At 41.0% G+C, this 15,472-nt stretch overlaps 2 protein-coding genes across 3 annotated transcripts in view; one reads left to right on the top strand and one right to left on the bottom strand.

The window, feature by feature from the left end:
* Positions 1–15,472, bottom strand: part of LOC124720168 (CARD- and ANK-domain containing inflammasome adapter protein-like) — a 551,179-nt gene that overhangs the window by 386,717 nt on the left and 148,990 nt on the right. The window lies entirely within an intron of this gene.
* Positions 14,856–15,472, top strand: part of LOC124720169 — a 28,554-nt gene continuing 27,937 nt past the window's right edge. The window contains exon 1 of the mRNA XM_047245492.1: positions 14,856–14,985. Within this exon, the coding sequence (XP_047101448.1) occupies positions 14,873–14,985 (113 nt within the window). The 5' untranslated portion in view covers positions 14,856–14,872. The remainder of the gene's footprint in view (positions 14,986–15,472) is intronic.

Raw genomic sequence — 15,472 nt, 5'->3', positions numbered from 1 at the left:
AGGAGTGTGTCAGTATCAGACATAGGCCCTAATTTGTGAAAGAAATTTCTGAAAATGTACGTTTGGAGCATAGGATTGTATGGTAAGTGAGACATGGACTTTCGGAAAACCGGACAAGAAGAGTATCGAATCATTTGAGATGTGGTGCTACAGAATAATGCTGAAAATTAGGCTGACTGATGAGGTAAGGAATGAGGTGGTTCTCTGGTGAGTCAGTTAGGAGAGGAATATATTCGAGCACTGACAAGAAGAGGAGACAAGACTGTAGGACATCTTTTAAGTTATTGGGGAATAGCTTCTATGGTACTAGAGGGAGCTGTCGAGGGTAGAAACTACAAAGATAAACAGAGATTGGAGTATATCCAGCGAATAATTGAAGACAAATGTTGGAAGTGCTACTCTGAAATGGAGAGATTAGCACAGGAGAGGAATTCATGGTGAGTTGCACCAAACTAGTCAGAAACCTGGTGGCTTAAAAAAAAGTGCCTGTCGTTTAAGAATATAGTATACCACCAGACACGAGAACACACTGTGTCCTGATGCATTACTCACACCACCATTGTAGGAGTTGAATACCAGAAAAGACATGTTCATTCACAAGAAAGTGCATGTACCTGCTTTTATTTTATCAGCCTGTTCGCTATGAACCAAAAGCTACTTCCTCCTGAATATATTATACTATATTATTCAGTTCCTAATTCGAGTGTGTAAAGATAGTGTCTATCCCATCCACAAGAAAAACGTCTCCAGAGTCATCTGCTGCAGTTGTTAAGTTGTCATTAAGATATATTAGAAAAAGAAACGGCTCTAGCATGTCAAGTTACTTAGTGACGTGTTCCATACATCATAGTCACGATAAATAAATAAATAAACGTTTTGATGATGCGAACCATCTCACAAAATAGGACACAATTTTTAAACCAAAATATTCACATGACTATGGGCTACTCAATTGAAGAATTCCTCTATGGGATAAAAGGAGTTGTTAAGGAGACACATCTTGAATCTACATTGAAAAACTCTTCTCTGATATGAAATTTTTTCAGATGGTGTATATTTCAGTTTTTCTGTGCCAAGGTTGCATGAAGGGCAAAGCAAATCCTCCTAGTGTTATGAATATCTCTGTTACTTTCAAACTCGGATTCATTTTAATTTAACAAGTTTTAAAGTTCATAAATGAATATGAGGCTGTGATTAATATTCTCAGATTATTAAAGGGATACTTGCTGGACGTATGTGTGAGGACCACTCATACAATTGTAATTATTTTCTTTGGGGAAATGAACAACTTGTTGCCCCTGTGAGGAGTTAGCCACGAATATTTTCCATTAAGACATCATTGAATGAAAATATGGAAAGTATTTCAACTTACTGATTTCTATATCCCCAGAGTTAGAAATTATTCTCATTGCAACAGTAAACCTAAACATTAAAGTCTACTCAACGGGTTTTCCCATTCAACTTTTTATCAGTATGGGCACTTAACAAATTAACTTCTAGACTGTTAATTATTTCTGGTCTGTATTCTTGGTTAATCAGTGGTAGGATGCTTTTTACAGTACAAAACTAGTTGGTAAGTGTGTGTGTGAGTGTGTTTTCAAATTTTAAAGGCGGCCCATTAGAGGCCACAAGTCAGTAACTTTTCCAAAAGCACAATTTACTATTTTTTCTGCTCATGATTTTTTACTAGCGTTCACAATAATACGTGTATCATCTGTGAAAATCACCAATTCTGTCTGCTGATGCAAGTAAAATAACATATCATCAACATGAAGCAAGAACAGTAGTGAGTACATTTATCAGTCAGTTAATTAGAGCAGGAATTGCTGTGTTCATGAACATGGGTATGTACGGAGGAATAAAAACGTTCAATAGATTGCTTAAGAAGACAAAAGTAAATAATAATAGTACACCACAGTCATGTCACAGCAAACTTTCTATCTGCATTTTGTTTTTATGTAAAACTTCATCTCAGTGTTCTTTACCCGAAAATACTGACATCTCTCAGAGCCCAACAGCTCACTCATTGTGGAGGGATGTTAGCTCAATATTTTCCAGCAAGCTGATGGGAAGTTATAGTACATGAAATTAAAACCTAACATCATCGTCATAGTGTTGATAGTAGTTGATATTGTGTAGGTCGAGTATGCAGGTCTGTCACTAAGAGATGAACAGACAGTACACCACGAGTCTGCTCTATTCACCAGCCAGATATTCTGACTTCAGTATTCTGTTTTCCCTAAATCACTTCAGGCAAATGCCCATATGGTTTCTGCTATGAGGCCCCTGCTGTCTAACTGCCCCTTCTTGTCAAAATAGATGTGCAAATATCGAAATGTTTGTCCATAAGAATCGTAAGAATTATGTTTGTTGTCTTCAAGCTGTAAAACAACGACATGTACAATATCCTTAAAATATTGATCCACACAGGAATAAAACAACCATTCCAGCTGTTACATGAACCAGGTTGAGCATGCATTAGATATGGTAAAAGTGTGGGTCCACCATCATGAGAACTCTCTCCGTACTCATTCGATGGTGTCAGGAATGGCTCCATGGAAGAGTGTGGTAGGCCTGGGCAGCGATGAATCGGCCAGTTTGCAGACAGCATGCCAAGAGTCACTAGCAATGTGTCCCACAGAATCGTGTTAGGGCCCTTGTTGTTCATGTTTGGTATCAACGACCTGGGAGCATAGTTACAATAACATCAGGCTCTATGTCAATACTTACTTACCTTATGTGTGCAGATTGGTAACAGTACTAGAGACCCGATCAGCCAGAACATTATGACCACCGACCTACCAGTGATATAGACCCACCCAGGCGATGGAACTGTCACCCTGTGAGGAATAATTGCCAGTCGACACATGCACGGTGCATCTCTAGTATCAGTGAGTATTCTGTGCATGTTTATAATGTGGAAGGCACGTGATATACCTGAGTGTGACCGAGGACAGAGTGTGATGGCCCAGAGGTTCAGCACGGAAACTGCACGACTTGTCGGGTGTTCTGGGACTGCAGTGGTGAGTGTGTTCAACATGTGGCGACACCGTGGTGGAAGCACGTCCACACGTCGTGGGGTTGGGTGGCCACCCATCATGACAGATGTCGTACGTCGTAGGCTGTGCAGACTGGTGAACCAGGACAGGCAGCGGACAGTGGGGGAACTAACATCCAACTTTAGTGCTGGCCAGATTTCAAGTGTGTCTAGACACACAGTGCACCAAACACTCCTAGTGACAGGTCACCACAGCTGAGGGCCTATGTGCCTGCAAATGTTAACGACGTCAGCAACTCCGACTGAAATGGGCACACTACCATCGACTCTGGAACTTGGCGCAGTGGTATATTGTGGCATGATCTGTGAATCCCGATACCTTCTTCATCATTCCGCTGGAAGGGCCCCAATCCGTCGTCTTCCAGGGGAACAGTTCCTTCACGTGTACTGTGGGGTGGAGACAGACTGGTGGCGGCTCCATAATGCTCCAGGGAACACTTACATGGATATCCGTGAGTCCAATGGAGCTCGTGTAAGGCACCATGACGGCCGAGGAGGATAGTACACTGGTTTGCAGACCACATACACCCCTGCATGACGACCATGTTTCTGACAGCTTTTTTTTTCAGCTAGATAATGCACTATGTCACATGGCCAGGATAGTGACGGAATGGTTCAAGCAACACAGTGACAAGTCCCAATTGGTTTGCTGGCCCTCCAGCTCACCAGATCTGAACCTGATCGAACACATCTGGGATGCGATTCAACCTGGCGTCGCAGCTCATGGGCCTCCTCCCCGGAATTTACGGGAATTGGGGATTTGTGTGTGCAGATGTAGTTTCAACCGTTCAGCGGCCTACAAAGGCCTCACTGCTTCCATACCATGATAAGGCTCCACTATTATCCATGCCAAACGTGAACATACAGGCTATAAGGCAGGTAGTCATAATGTTCCGGCTGATAAATGAATTTCCAGTACTGAGACACATGGGTGGCTTTGTCATTTGCCATCATAATGTATGCCACTGGGATCGTTTTGCCTGTTTTTGGACATATCGTTAAGTCTTGTGTTGTAGCACATTCACGGGAGTTGTTCTTCTTAAATCTCCATTTTCTCAGCTTGGTATTGCAGGGTGTGATGGTAGTTCTTAAGTGGTGAAGCACCTGCCATGTCGGAAACAACAGATTATTCGCAGCAGCCAGTGGTTCTTCAGGCTTTATGAGCATCTGATCAGTACAGTTTTGCAATAAATTTTTCATCCTATTTCAGGAGGCTCGTTTACAGAATTAGTCCTTCGCATTAAACTCCACTGGGATATCAGTAGCCTGTGCTGTATTTGGTAACCGTATAAATGGTGCCGGTGATAATCGGACTGCAACTTACCTTCTGTTCATGGGTCGAGCTATGTCGAAAGTTAGCTAAATTTGCCGAACTAGCTTTGTTTTTAGGAGACAGACACTACGCGCTCTTTCTCATTGTTTGCCACGTCGGCATATGTGGCAACTGCAGAGTGGTACCAGGCATTTGTCGCATTCTCAGCTGCAGAGAAACATAAGACGAGAGTCGATGTTCTCAGAATTTGAGGATTAACTCCCCATTTCGTGCCGCTGAATTTTTGGATGATGTTATTATTCGTACACACTTTTCCCTTAACGTCCAAAATGTCACATTGTTGTTAAGTCGGATACCCAAATATTTCAGCGGTTCATCTGGTTCAGTTCTTGACACAGCCTCGCCACTTTAAATTGTGTATGTGCGTCTTTATTTGTAAAGTGAAAGTCACACATCAGAGTTCTACTGGGATTTGATGTGCGGAAGTATTCTCCATAGTATGTCTTTGAGAATTCACACCACAAACAATTTTCCTTGTGAGCCCATGGCAATATCGTCGATATATATATATATATATATATATATATATATATATATATATATATATATATGTGTGTGTGTGTGTGTGTGTGTAGACCAGCCGAAGTGGCCGAGCCGTTCTTCGCGCTACAGTTTGGAACCGAACGACTGCTACGGTCGCAGGTTCGAATCCTGCCTCGGGCATGGATGTGTGTGATGTCCTCAGGTTAGTTAGATTTAAGTTGTTGTGAGTTCTAGGGGACTGATGACCTCAGAAGTTAAGTCCCATAATGCTCAGAGCCATTTGAGCCAATTTTGTGTTTGTGTCATTTTTTCGCCTTCTCCTGTGCCTATTTCTTGTTTGTAGCGTCACATAAAAAGTCTATTTTGAAATAGACGTTCCCCTAATTTTGTCATTCGGAAGTCCTTGTTATAAAACTTAATGAGCAGCCGTTGGTGACTGACAGTATCATAGCCAGCCGACAGATCTGTAAAAGCAAGTCCCATTATCTGTTTCTGTTGGAGGCCGTCCTCTATATGTTGAATGAGACTATTTTACCACAAACACCAGGCATAAATCCTACTGGTTCTGGTATGAATTTGGTCTCTAATGCTACAAAAAGTCTTTCAAAAAGTATTCTTTCAATGGCCCCATAGAGATGACACGAATGTGAGAAAGGCGAGAAGTTTGAGTATCTGTAGGGTTTTTAGCAGGGCTACCACTCTGGCTTTCCTCTAGAGTTTCGGAATGTGCATGCTAGTGATACAGCTATTTATTAACCGTACATCACATTTTAATGCTGTAGTACCAAAATGCTTTATTCCTATATTGCAGATATCATCCAGGCCATCAGGCCTGTGTTCCTCCATTTCTTGGTGTGGCAAAGACGTCTGTTTCATTATTGATATCTCGTTCGATTTTCAGTCTTTCTAATTTTATGCTTTCCCGTTTAATTGAGGGCGGTAAGATGATCTGTAGGGAGTTGCTCTGGTTTGATCAGGCGCTGGAGTTGTAGGATGTCAGGATGTGGTTCCGCCTTAGCGTCGCCTCGCATTGGAGACACTCCCGCAGTACTCCCGGAACATCCGTCGAGTCGTGCAGTTTCTGAAATGCTAGTGCCGAGCCTCTGGGCCATCACAATCCGCCCTTGGAGGAACTCAGATGGACTGCGTGCCTTCCCATTCTACACACAGACAGCTCGCCCACTGATACCGCATGGTGTGTGTGTGTGTGACTAGCACACGTTCCTCGCCAGGTAAAGCTGCTACAGTCTGGACAGTTTCATATCGATAGTAATTTGGTGGTCACAGTGCTGTGGTTGACCAGTGCGCTGACCCTGTCCAAACCCAAACAAAATAAAGATCATAGCGTTACATCTGCACAATAAAGAGGTACGCGGCAAGTTCCAGATGCTACTAAATTAAATAAAAGTCTCCTTTAACTGCTTCCCGCAACACCTACTGTAGGTGTCTTCTTTTATCTATCTGTGTCATTTGTGCTGCACTTAACGAACCTGACAAAGTTTGGGTCAACAGTAAACCAATTTTCTGGAAACGACTGGGGATTAAATGCAGATATGCTACGCAATGCCACAGCATGAAAATGTAGTGACGATTATGCACAATGAGGCCTTGAGAACCGTTAATGGCACTGCCAGATCAAGTGCCACTCAATGGTTGCCTGTCCTATCCCACATTGCTCCTGCTTACCTGATATGTAAAGCGACCGAGGTGCAAATTTTTGAAGCCCTGTATGAACTCAGTTCTAAATACCGTATTCCATAAATCCACTGACTGCACACCTGAAGAAAGTCACACACGCCACTTTGTGTTTATTTGCGTATTTATCTTCGATGTCACCGAGATGTAGAAAGAATGTGGGAATGAACATCCACCCAAAAGGCGCAGCTTATTCAGAAACCAACGGTGAAGCGTCCAGAGTCTGATCTTCGTTGTGGTGAATGATCATGACTCAGCTGCATCCGAGCGGTGCAAGGGAGATGTGGCCACCTCTTGATGAAGTGGTGGCTTTATAGTGAAAGTGTTGCATGTGGCTGTGCTGTGCAGGAACAGACACTTGTAGAGAACTGTCAAGGCATGTTTCGAATCTTAGCCTGAAAGACTTGCGTCAAATGCTATGATCTGATTATGAAATTTGAACATTCACCAATCAACATAATGTATATGTTTGTATGTTCTATAAGGAGTATGTTAGTAATGATCTATCTGTACTAGAGTTTGTACTTGTTCTATCATAGTATTGGATGAATTTGTGCACAAGTATTCTTGTATTTCAACAAAGACCGCTCACTTTACCATAACGTGTCAACAGACTCGCATACCATTCACAATTCACGCTGGATGAAGTCAGTCTAATGTCTTGATTCATACCTAATGGCCTGGATGTCAGTGTCGAAGGGCGACATAAAAACTTGAGAAGTGGCTGCCTGAGTTTGGTTTCATTGTTCTGTTCAAGAAAAGACGGTCTAGTACCAAAATGTCACTTGTTACATCAGGTGACCGCATTTTATTGTTTAAGGTTGGATAACATGGAATGGAACCTAAAGACACTGCAAACGGATCGGCTGAGGGGTGCGACCCTCACCAAGTTACTGCACGCTGTACAGCAGATCACAAGAGCCATAAAGCACAGGAATCGCCTTGTCTTGGATTATAATTGGGAATTTCTTCATAATGACCACAACATCAGCGGAACTGGTGAGTATCTCCTTTGACAGTTTGTTATCTTCTCTATATATTAAGGGCAATGTCCTGGGTGACTCACTCGTCACGACCCAGCCTTAACCACCAAGGATACAAATTCGAAATTTGGAGAGGGCTAAAGAAACAGTGTTTCAGCACTTTTGGGAATTGAACTCCTGTGGGGGGGGGGGGGGGGGGAGAGAAACAGTGTGTGACTGTCTTTTTAAAAAAACAAATCGTTAATAAAGAACTATTGAAGTAATTATTGAAGCTACATCTATGTTAGTTGAATTTTTGCTTAGAAATAAAAAGAAATACGGTTTTCAACGTATTTGGAAATTCAACGCCTAAGGGGGTGAAACAGACGATGTAAATTTTTATGAAAGTATTTCATTAAGTAATCCTTTTTGAAGCTAAGTTTAAGAAAATTTGTATTTGCGTTCTTGGTTGGAAATTAAAAAAAAAATGTGTTTCGGTGTTTCTGGAAATTCAGCCGATAAGGAGGCGAAATTGGGAATAAAAATGGTTCTGGAAATATTTGATTACGAAGGAATTTTTCAAATAAAATGTCTCAAAATTTGTATTTGGCTTCTTGGTTAGACGTAAAGAAATTCATGTTTAAACGTTTTCTGGAAATGCAACCTCTAAGGGGGTGAAATAAGGGACGAAAGTTTTATAAAAAAATTCTTTATATTAAAACATATTTCAAGTTTAATCTATAAAATTGGTATTTGACTTGTAAGGCAATATGCGTTAGGCAATGAAAGTTTTGATGAAAGTAAATGTCACCACAAGAACTCACAATGGTGGATTAACGAGGATCTCTGACTCCAGCTACCAGAATTGATTTCTGGTCGGAAGTGCATTCGGAAAAGACCATACTTCTACGGCCTTAATTAGCGTGAAAACTTTAGAAGATGTAGCGATTTCTGAACGACGTAAGAATTTGATAAAGAAATAATCTGTTTAGACCATACACTCCACACAAGAGAAGCAGTGGGTGCTAAGATAATTGTTAAATGAAGCGGAATGTACCCTTTAAGTTATGTTAGGAAGTAAATCTTGTCTAAGACAGAGAACACATAGATTATGGGGCTGTGTTTACCGCACACTCCTCGAAGAGACACAAATGGCACACTAGTCCCTTGCCTACATGTGGGTGCTTCTATACCCGCGTCAGAGTCATGCTACACTGCAGATATCCTGTAGCAAGAGCTTTCAGGTGGAAACTTTTTGATCGTCCCTTATATAACTGAGACATTACTTCTGGTTGTACTTGCCCTTTATTTGTCTCTACCACTTCTTGCCGCACTGCAGTTATCTGCGTTTTCCTGAGTCATTTCCGAGAAAACTTCTCCCTACTGCCCCAAACCTCTTTTTCTCCTCAATATACACGACGTTTTATACTCTTTTTATCCAGTATATCTCCATACTTCATCATTATACTGACCCCTTTCAACGTATAGGGGCGTCTACTTCATGCCACATCTTCAGTTCTTTTAAGTAATACCTAATAACTACACTTAGTGGCATCTTCAGGCTTTTACTAGCGTCATCTTCAATGCAACGAACATAGATCTGATTTAATATAGGTCTCTGCCTCCATACACGTCATATTCTCTACTATCTACATAAGATATAAATGTATATCTGAGGTGCGACAATAAAGTAATGAGACTGATTTTCTTTGCAAGATGTGGCAACCCTGCAGTACCTTTGACTTTGATCTATGTTTCTAGTCCAAGTGGCACATCGATGCAGCTGCTCAGTCGTGAGTTGTGCTGTAATAAGTTAACACGTGTTTGCGTCTCTCGTCACGGAAATGGAACCAGATAATATTGCGCAACGGTATGTCATTTCTTTTTGCATGAAATTGGGTGGGAACGCGTCGACAACTTACGGTAAGCTTCAGAAGGCTTTTAGAGAGGAGGTTATGTCAAGCGCTCAAGTTTTTCGTTGGCAAAAAATGTTGAGTGAAGGCAGAACCAATGTTGAAGATGAAGACTGCAATGGACGACCATCAACCTCAAGGACGTGTGTCAACTTGGCCAAGGTGCGTGAACTCGTACGATCTGATCAAAGATTATCTGTGAAAATGATTGCAGAAGAACTGAACATCAATCGAGAAACGGTTCGTCTAGTAATAACTGAAGATCTTGGTATGAGAAAAATTCCTGCAAAATTGGTCCCCAAAAATCTCACACCACAACACCGAGAAACATGGAAAAATGTGGCAGCCGATCTGTTAGAGCAAACAAAAATGAATCCAGAATTGTTGGGCCGTGTTATCACTGGTGACGAAAGTTGGTTTTTTCAGTACGATCCAGAGACAAAAGGCCAAAGTTCGCAATGGTGCTCAAAGGGATCACTCAGACCAAAAAAGCTCGCATGTCAAAGTCAAAAGTGAAATGCACGCTTGTGTGCTTCTTTGATTCCAAGGGAACTGTTCATAAAGAGTGAGTGCTTCCTGGACAAACAGTTAACCGATATTACTACAAAGAGATTTTAGAAAGACTTTGCAAAAGAGTTGTTCGAGTCCGTGCCAACATTGCTGATAATTGGGTTCTGCATCACGATAATGCGCCATCGCATACTGCTCTGTCGGTGCAGCAGTTTTTTACCTCAAAACAAATTTCAGTACTACCACAGACACCTTATTCACCAGATATCGCTCCGTGCGACTTTTTTCTATTTCCAAGAGTCAAAACGGCGGTCGAGGTACACCATTTTCAAACAAAACAAGACGTCAAAAAGCTGTGACGAGGGTCTTGGAGAATATTACAGAAGATGAGTTCCAGAAATGTTACCATCAATGGCAGAAGCGCTGGAAAAAGTGTGTGCAATCAGATAGGAACTACTTTGAAGGAGACAACACTAAACTTGACTAAAACGGTAAGCAACATTTTTTTCACACCAGTAACATTACTTTATTGTTGCAACATGTATATTTGTTTACGTAGTTCTTAGATGCAAACTCTCTTTTCAGATTTCTGTCTTGATTCAGAGTGGTCAGTATCAGGTAACTGTTTCAGCTGCGCCATTCTAATCAATATAGTCAAAAATGAAGACAAATAACACGTAATTATCAAGAACGAAAGATGAATGGAAGTATGAAACTTGAATTTGAAAATAAGGTTCCATCTATATCAGATCTCACTGGTCGCCAAACTGGTAACTACCATGCAGAAACACCTTCCCAAAAAACTCTTAGTTACAGTTACTTATAATTTTTTCAGGGCTATAATGTTCCTGAGTTTCAATGCCTTCCAAATTTTCTGATATTCGAGAGACATTCATGTGGGGTTTCGTACAGTTCTGAATGGTTGCTGATATACCTGCATATCCATTTTAGTTTGTGCCATTCTGCGTTTTTCATTACTAGTACCAGTTATCCCACTTTGAAACTAGAGGTAGGTGATAGATTTTACATCATATCACCATTTCGCATCTAACACTCTTTCCCCTATATTTACTCTTTCTTGTGCTTGATTGTTGCCTAATGAGATATCGAATAAAACAAGAAAAGTCAGTCAGCTCTGGTTCATGGTTACATATTAATTTGCATTCACATCTACATCTACATCCATACTCCGCAAGCCACCTGACGGTGTGTGGCGGAGGCTACCTTGAGTACCTCTATCGGTTCTCCCTTCTGTTCCAGTCTCGTATTGCTCGTGGAAAGAAGGATTGTCGGTATGCCTCTGTGCGGGCTCTAATCTCTCTGATTTTATCCTCATGGTCTCTTCGCGAGACATACGTAGGAGGGAGCAATATACTGCTTGACTCCTCGGTGAAGGTATGTCCTCGAAACTTCCAAAAAAGCCCGTACCGAGCTACTGAGCGTCTCTCCTGCAGAGTCTTCCACTGGAGTCTATCTATCATCTCCGTAACGCTTTCGCGGTTACTAAATGATCCTGTAACGAAGCGCGCTGCTCTCCGTTGGATCTTCTCTATCTCTTCTATCAACCCTATCTGGTACGGATCCCACACTGCTGAGCAGTATTCAAGCAGTGGGCGAACAAGCGTACTGTAACCTACTTCCTTTGTTTTCGGATTGCATTTCCTTAGGACTCTTCCAATGAATCTCAGTCTGGCATCTGCTTTACCGACGATCAACTTTATATGATCATTCCTTTTTAAATCACTCGTAATGAGTACTCCCAGATAATTTATGGAATTAACTGCTATATTGTAGCTAAATGATATGGGATCTTTCTTTCTATGTATACGCAGCACATTACACTTATCTAGATTGAGATTCAATTGCCGCCATTCCCTGCACCATGCGTCAATTCGCGTGGTGTAAATACTGTTGCATCATGCTTGTGGTTGTTAAGGATGCCTTCTAAATACCTAATATTATTACGCCATGTGGAATGTTTCCTCTACATCTCCTGCAAAGTCCCCTGTAACCCTACCGCTCATATTTATCCAAAGGAAACCCCTAAGATAATTATGTATCGTGTCCCGACAACATTTCATAAATATTTTAGCATGAAACTGTTTACCATTATTCAACACAATACTCTCAGGCATGCCTAAAACAACAAAATTGTTGTTACCCAGCTTTTCTGTAGGTGTTGTGGCATTAGCTCTTCTGTCTGGAAATAGCTTAATGTATTTACTGAATCCCCTGACGTAGACCAAAACACGCTCCTCTAGAACTACGTGTAGGTCGAAAATGATCTAATGCTAATAATTCCACTGTGTTAAAGGGATTGCATATTCCTTTGCACAATGCTACTTACTAGTCTCTAACTCAAAACGCATATTTTCAAAAGTTACTGTGTCACTGAAGTTTGCAATACACTTCTTAGTCCCTTAATGCTCTTACTGTAAATACACATAGTCTATTAAAAGCGCAGATTTTTGGAGGGGCAGCATAGTAGCCGTTCTGGCAAATCCATGTTCGTTCTCCTGAACCAAATTCCTTGATGGATGTAATATTGTATTACCACGAGATAATTAGGGTCTCGCAAATGACATTTTTTAATCTCCGATGATCACCCTATTCTGTTCTCTTTCAGAGTACTGACATATTTTCTTCAAAGCATTTTCCACCTTGATTTAATTTATAGCTAAAGTGAGTACCGAATCGTTTTCAGTTAATGTAATTTCAGACGCCTTATATAGCTCAACATTTCTAGGCAACCTGTTGGACGCCAAAGTACACTTCCTTCATATGTTTTTAATTTCATGATCGAACTGTTGCAGGAACATTGCTCACCTTGCATGTTTCAACTTACAAGTTTACAAAAATGTTAATGCTTTAAGACCACTGCATATTATTACTTGGTGACTCAACAAAGAATGCTCAAATTTCTGCATTCCAAATACGATGGCCACTGCGTCTAGATCTGATACCCGTTATTATGCTCCACTGATTGTCCTGATTAAGTCGTAAAAACAATCATCTTATGCACTTCAATATCCCCTTCTTTTTTATTTTAAACACCTACACTCTTATACCATATGCATCAGAGCTCACTAAAATAAAAGAAGTCTTCTCAAAATCTGAGTGATTCAGCAGCGGGTTATTTAAGAAACAATTTATGAGCTTTCGAAATGTGGGCTGATATTCTTCAGTCTGAACCCAGGAGCTATCCTCTTTTAACAACTGATGTGTGTAAGGAGCGTAGAATGACTCCTTCCAGAAAACGCCGATCAGACATAAACAGGCCAAACATGGCTTTACGTTGTTGCTTTTTCTTTGACGTTTCAAACAGCTCAGTCACTGAGAACCTGGATGGTTTCGCTAAAATGCGTTCTCTGCTAAACACATGGAGCAAGAAATTCAATTGATTATTAGTGCATGCCATACTTTCTTAATTCAGTTTTGTGCCACCTTTTCCTACTTCATCTCATACGTTGTCCAGAAAACTAAAATACTCTTCCCAAGTAGGACATGCAACTTCATGTTGTCTACGTAAAGTGTCACTTGCCCTAATGCTTCCTGCCCCTGTAACAGCGCCATATCTCTTAAAATGGCAAAGACCGATATATTAAAGACAGACGGAAATACTCCATACCCACGAGAAAATCCATTATATATACGGAACACGTATTTTCTTCAGTCTTTTGCCAATGGAAAATTCGAGTAACCACAAATTATATCGAACCATTCATGTGAAACAAGTAGCTTCTCTGAATTATTGCAATAACTTTGTAACACTCGATTGGAGTGTTTTATATATCTTTTTCTATTCTTGAAAGTTTAAATCTCCTCTCTTGAGAAATGTACAAAATGTGATTTACCCCATTCAAAGAGCCAAATAACAAAATAGAATTTGACAGCCTATGTTGATTTTTTAAAGGCTTCATCGTTCAGAAATAACTTGGAGAATGTCTACCCGTACATGAAGAATTTAATGGGCGCAAACTTAAGCTTATGCACCGTGGACATCATGACCAACCACTACCTACCTCACACTCCAGTATTCCTGCTCCTTCTGCGAAATTACACTGAGGTGACAAGGCACGGGATAACGATGTGCTCACTCACTGACGGTGGTAATGTCGCGTGCACAAGGCGTGGAAGGGCAGAGCATTGGCGCAGCTGCCAACTGTACTCGGGTGATTCGTGTCTGACGTGGTTATGATCGCACCACGGAAATTAACAGGCTTTGTACGCGGAATAGTAGTTGGAGCTAGATGCACGGGCAATTCCATTTCGGGAATCGTCAGAGAATTCAGTATCCTGCTGCCTACAGTATAAAGACTGTGCCGAGAATAGCAAATTTCAGGGATTTCCTCTCACCACGGACAATGCAGTGGCTGACAACCTTCACTTGACGATCGAGAGCAGCGGCGTTTGACTACAGCTGTCACTGCTAACAGACAACCAGCACTGCGTGAAATAACGGCAGAAAGCAGTGCGGGGCGTATGACGAACGTATCCATTAGATCCATTTATAATCTGTTTAGGGAAAGTTTATCTATAACTACCCATACACATCCATAGCTAGTGTGTGTTAACGTCGAATGTAGGTGGTGGTCACATTAATTCGACTCCATTGTGTACAAATAAATGCAACTCTCTGAACTGACTTTGTAGCTTGAGAATCGTGTGTTTGATAAGACACCAATACAACCCACTTTGCATTAATGTTATAATATGTTGTACAAAACTGAATATTTAGTCATAAGCTGGCATTAACTTAAGCATTATGCAATAGTCGCACCTACACGTGTAACTTAAAGTTGGCTGCTAATTGTGAATATTGTAAGTAATTTGAACCACCTTCTGTGTGTCTCAGGGTATCCACTCAAATGATCTGCAACGCCATGAATGGATTAACAGCATGAAACATCTGAGAGACATGCTGCACACGAGATTAAGCGGCTGGGTTCATGATGTGCAATCCGTCAGCGAGCAGATGGCGTACTACAAAGTGGAAGAACACAAGAACAGGCCTGGGACTTACATACTTAGGTAAAAGCGAGTGTACTTTGTAACTTTTGTCGAACTCATTACGATTCATGAATTTTTATTCCATTCCTTCCCCTCGTACGTATTTTTTACAGTTACGTAAACAGCTGCGATAATTTAATTCAGGACTGAGCAGAAAATGTGACTAGTGGACAACAGTCAAATACCGTTGCTGCCAGATACTACATAAGTTTACATAATTTATGGAAACAGTGAGAACCTCTGAAAATTTGTGGTACTTGACACATAAACCTAGTATAGAGGTCAAACAGGGCTAAAACAATTTGTCTAATCGAGGAAAGTCATGCTAATAACGTGTATTTCCACGTCTAGCCTAGATGATGACACCAATTAGGGAAGGAAGAGCGTACAAAAGTTATATTAATCTAAGGGATAACCAGCGATAACGATTAAACAAAAGATGAAGAGGTGTCGATAGGAGGGTGTGGGGTGGTAATTGGTCATAGTTTTCATGTCTTACACTGTGACG

Source organism: Schistocerca piceifrons, chromosome 11 (genome assembly GCF_021461385.2).
Source record: "Schistocerca piceifrons isolate TAMUIC-IGC-003096 chromosome 11, iqSchPice1.1, whole genome shotgun sequence".
NCBI classification, from domain to species: Eukaryota; Metazoa; Arthropoda; class Insecta; order Orthoptera; family Acrididae; genus Schistocerca; species Schistocerca piceifrons.
The sequence above is the reverse complement of the archived record's forward strand: the minus strand, read 5'-3'. Positions and strand labels throughout refer to the sequence as shown.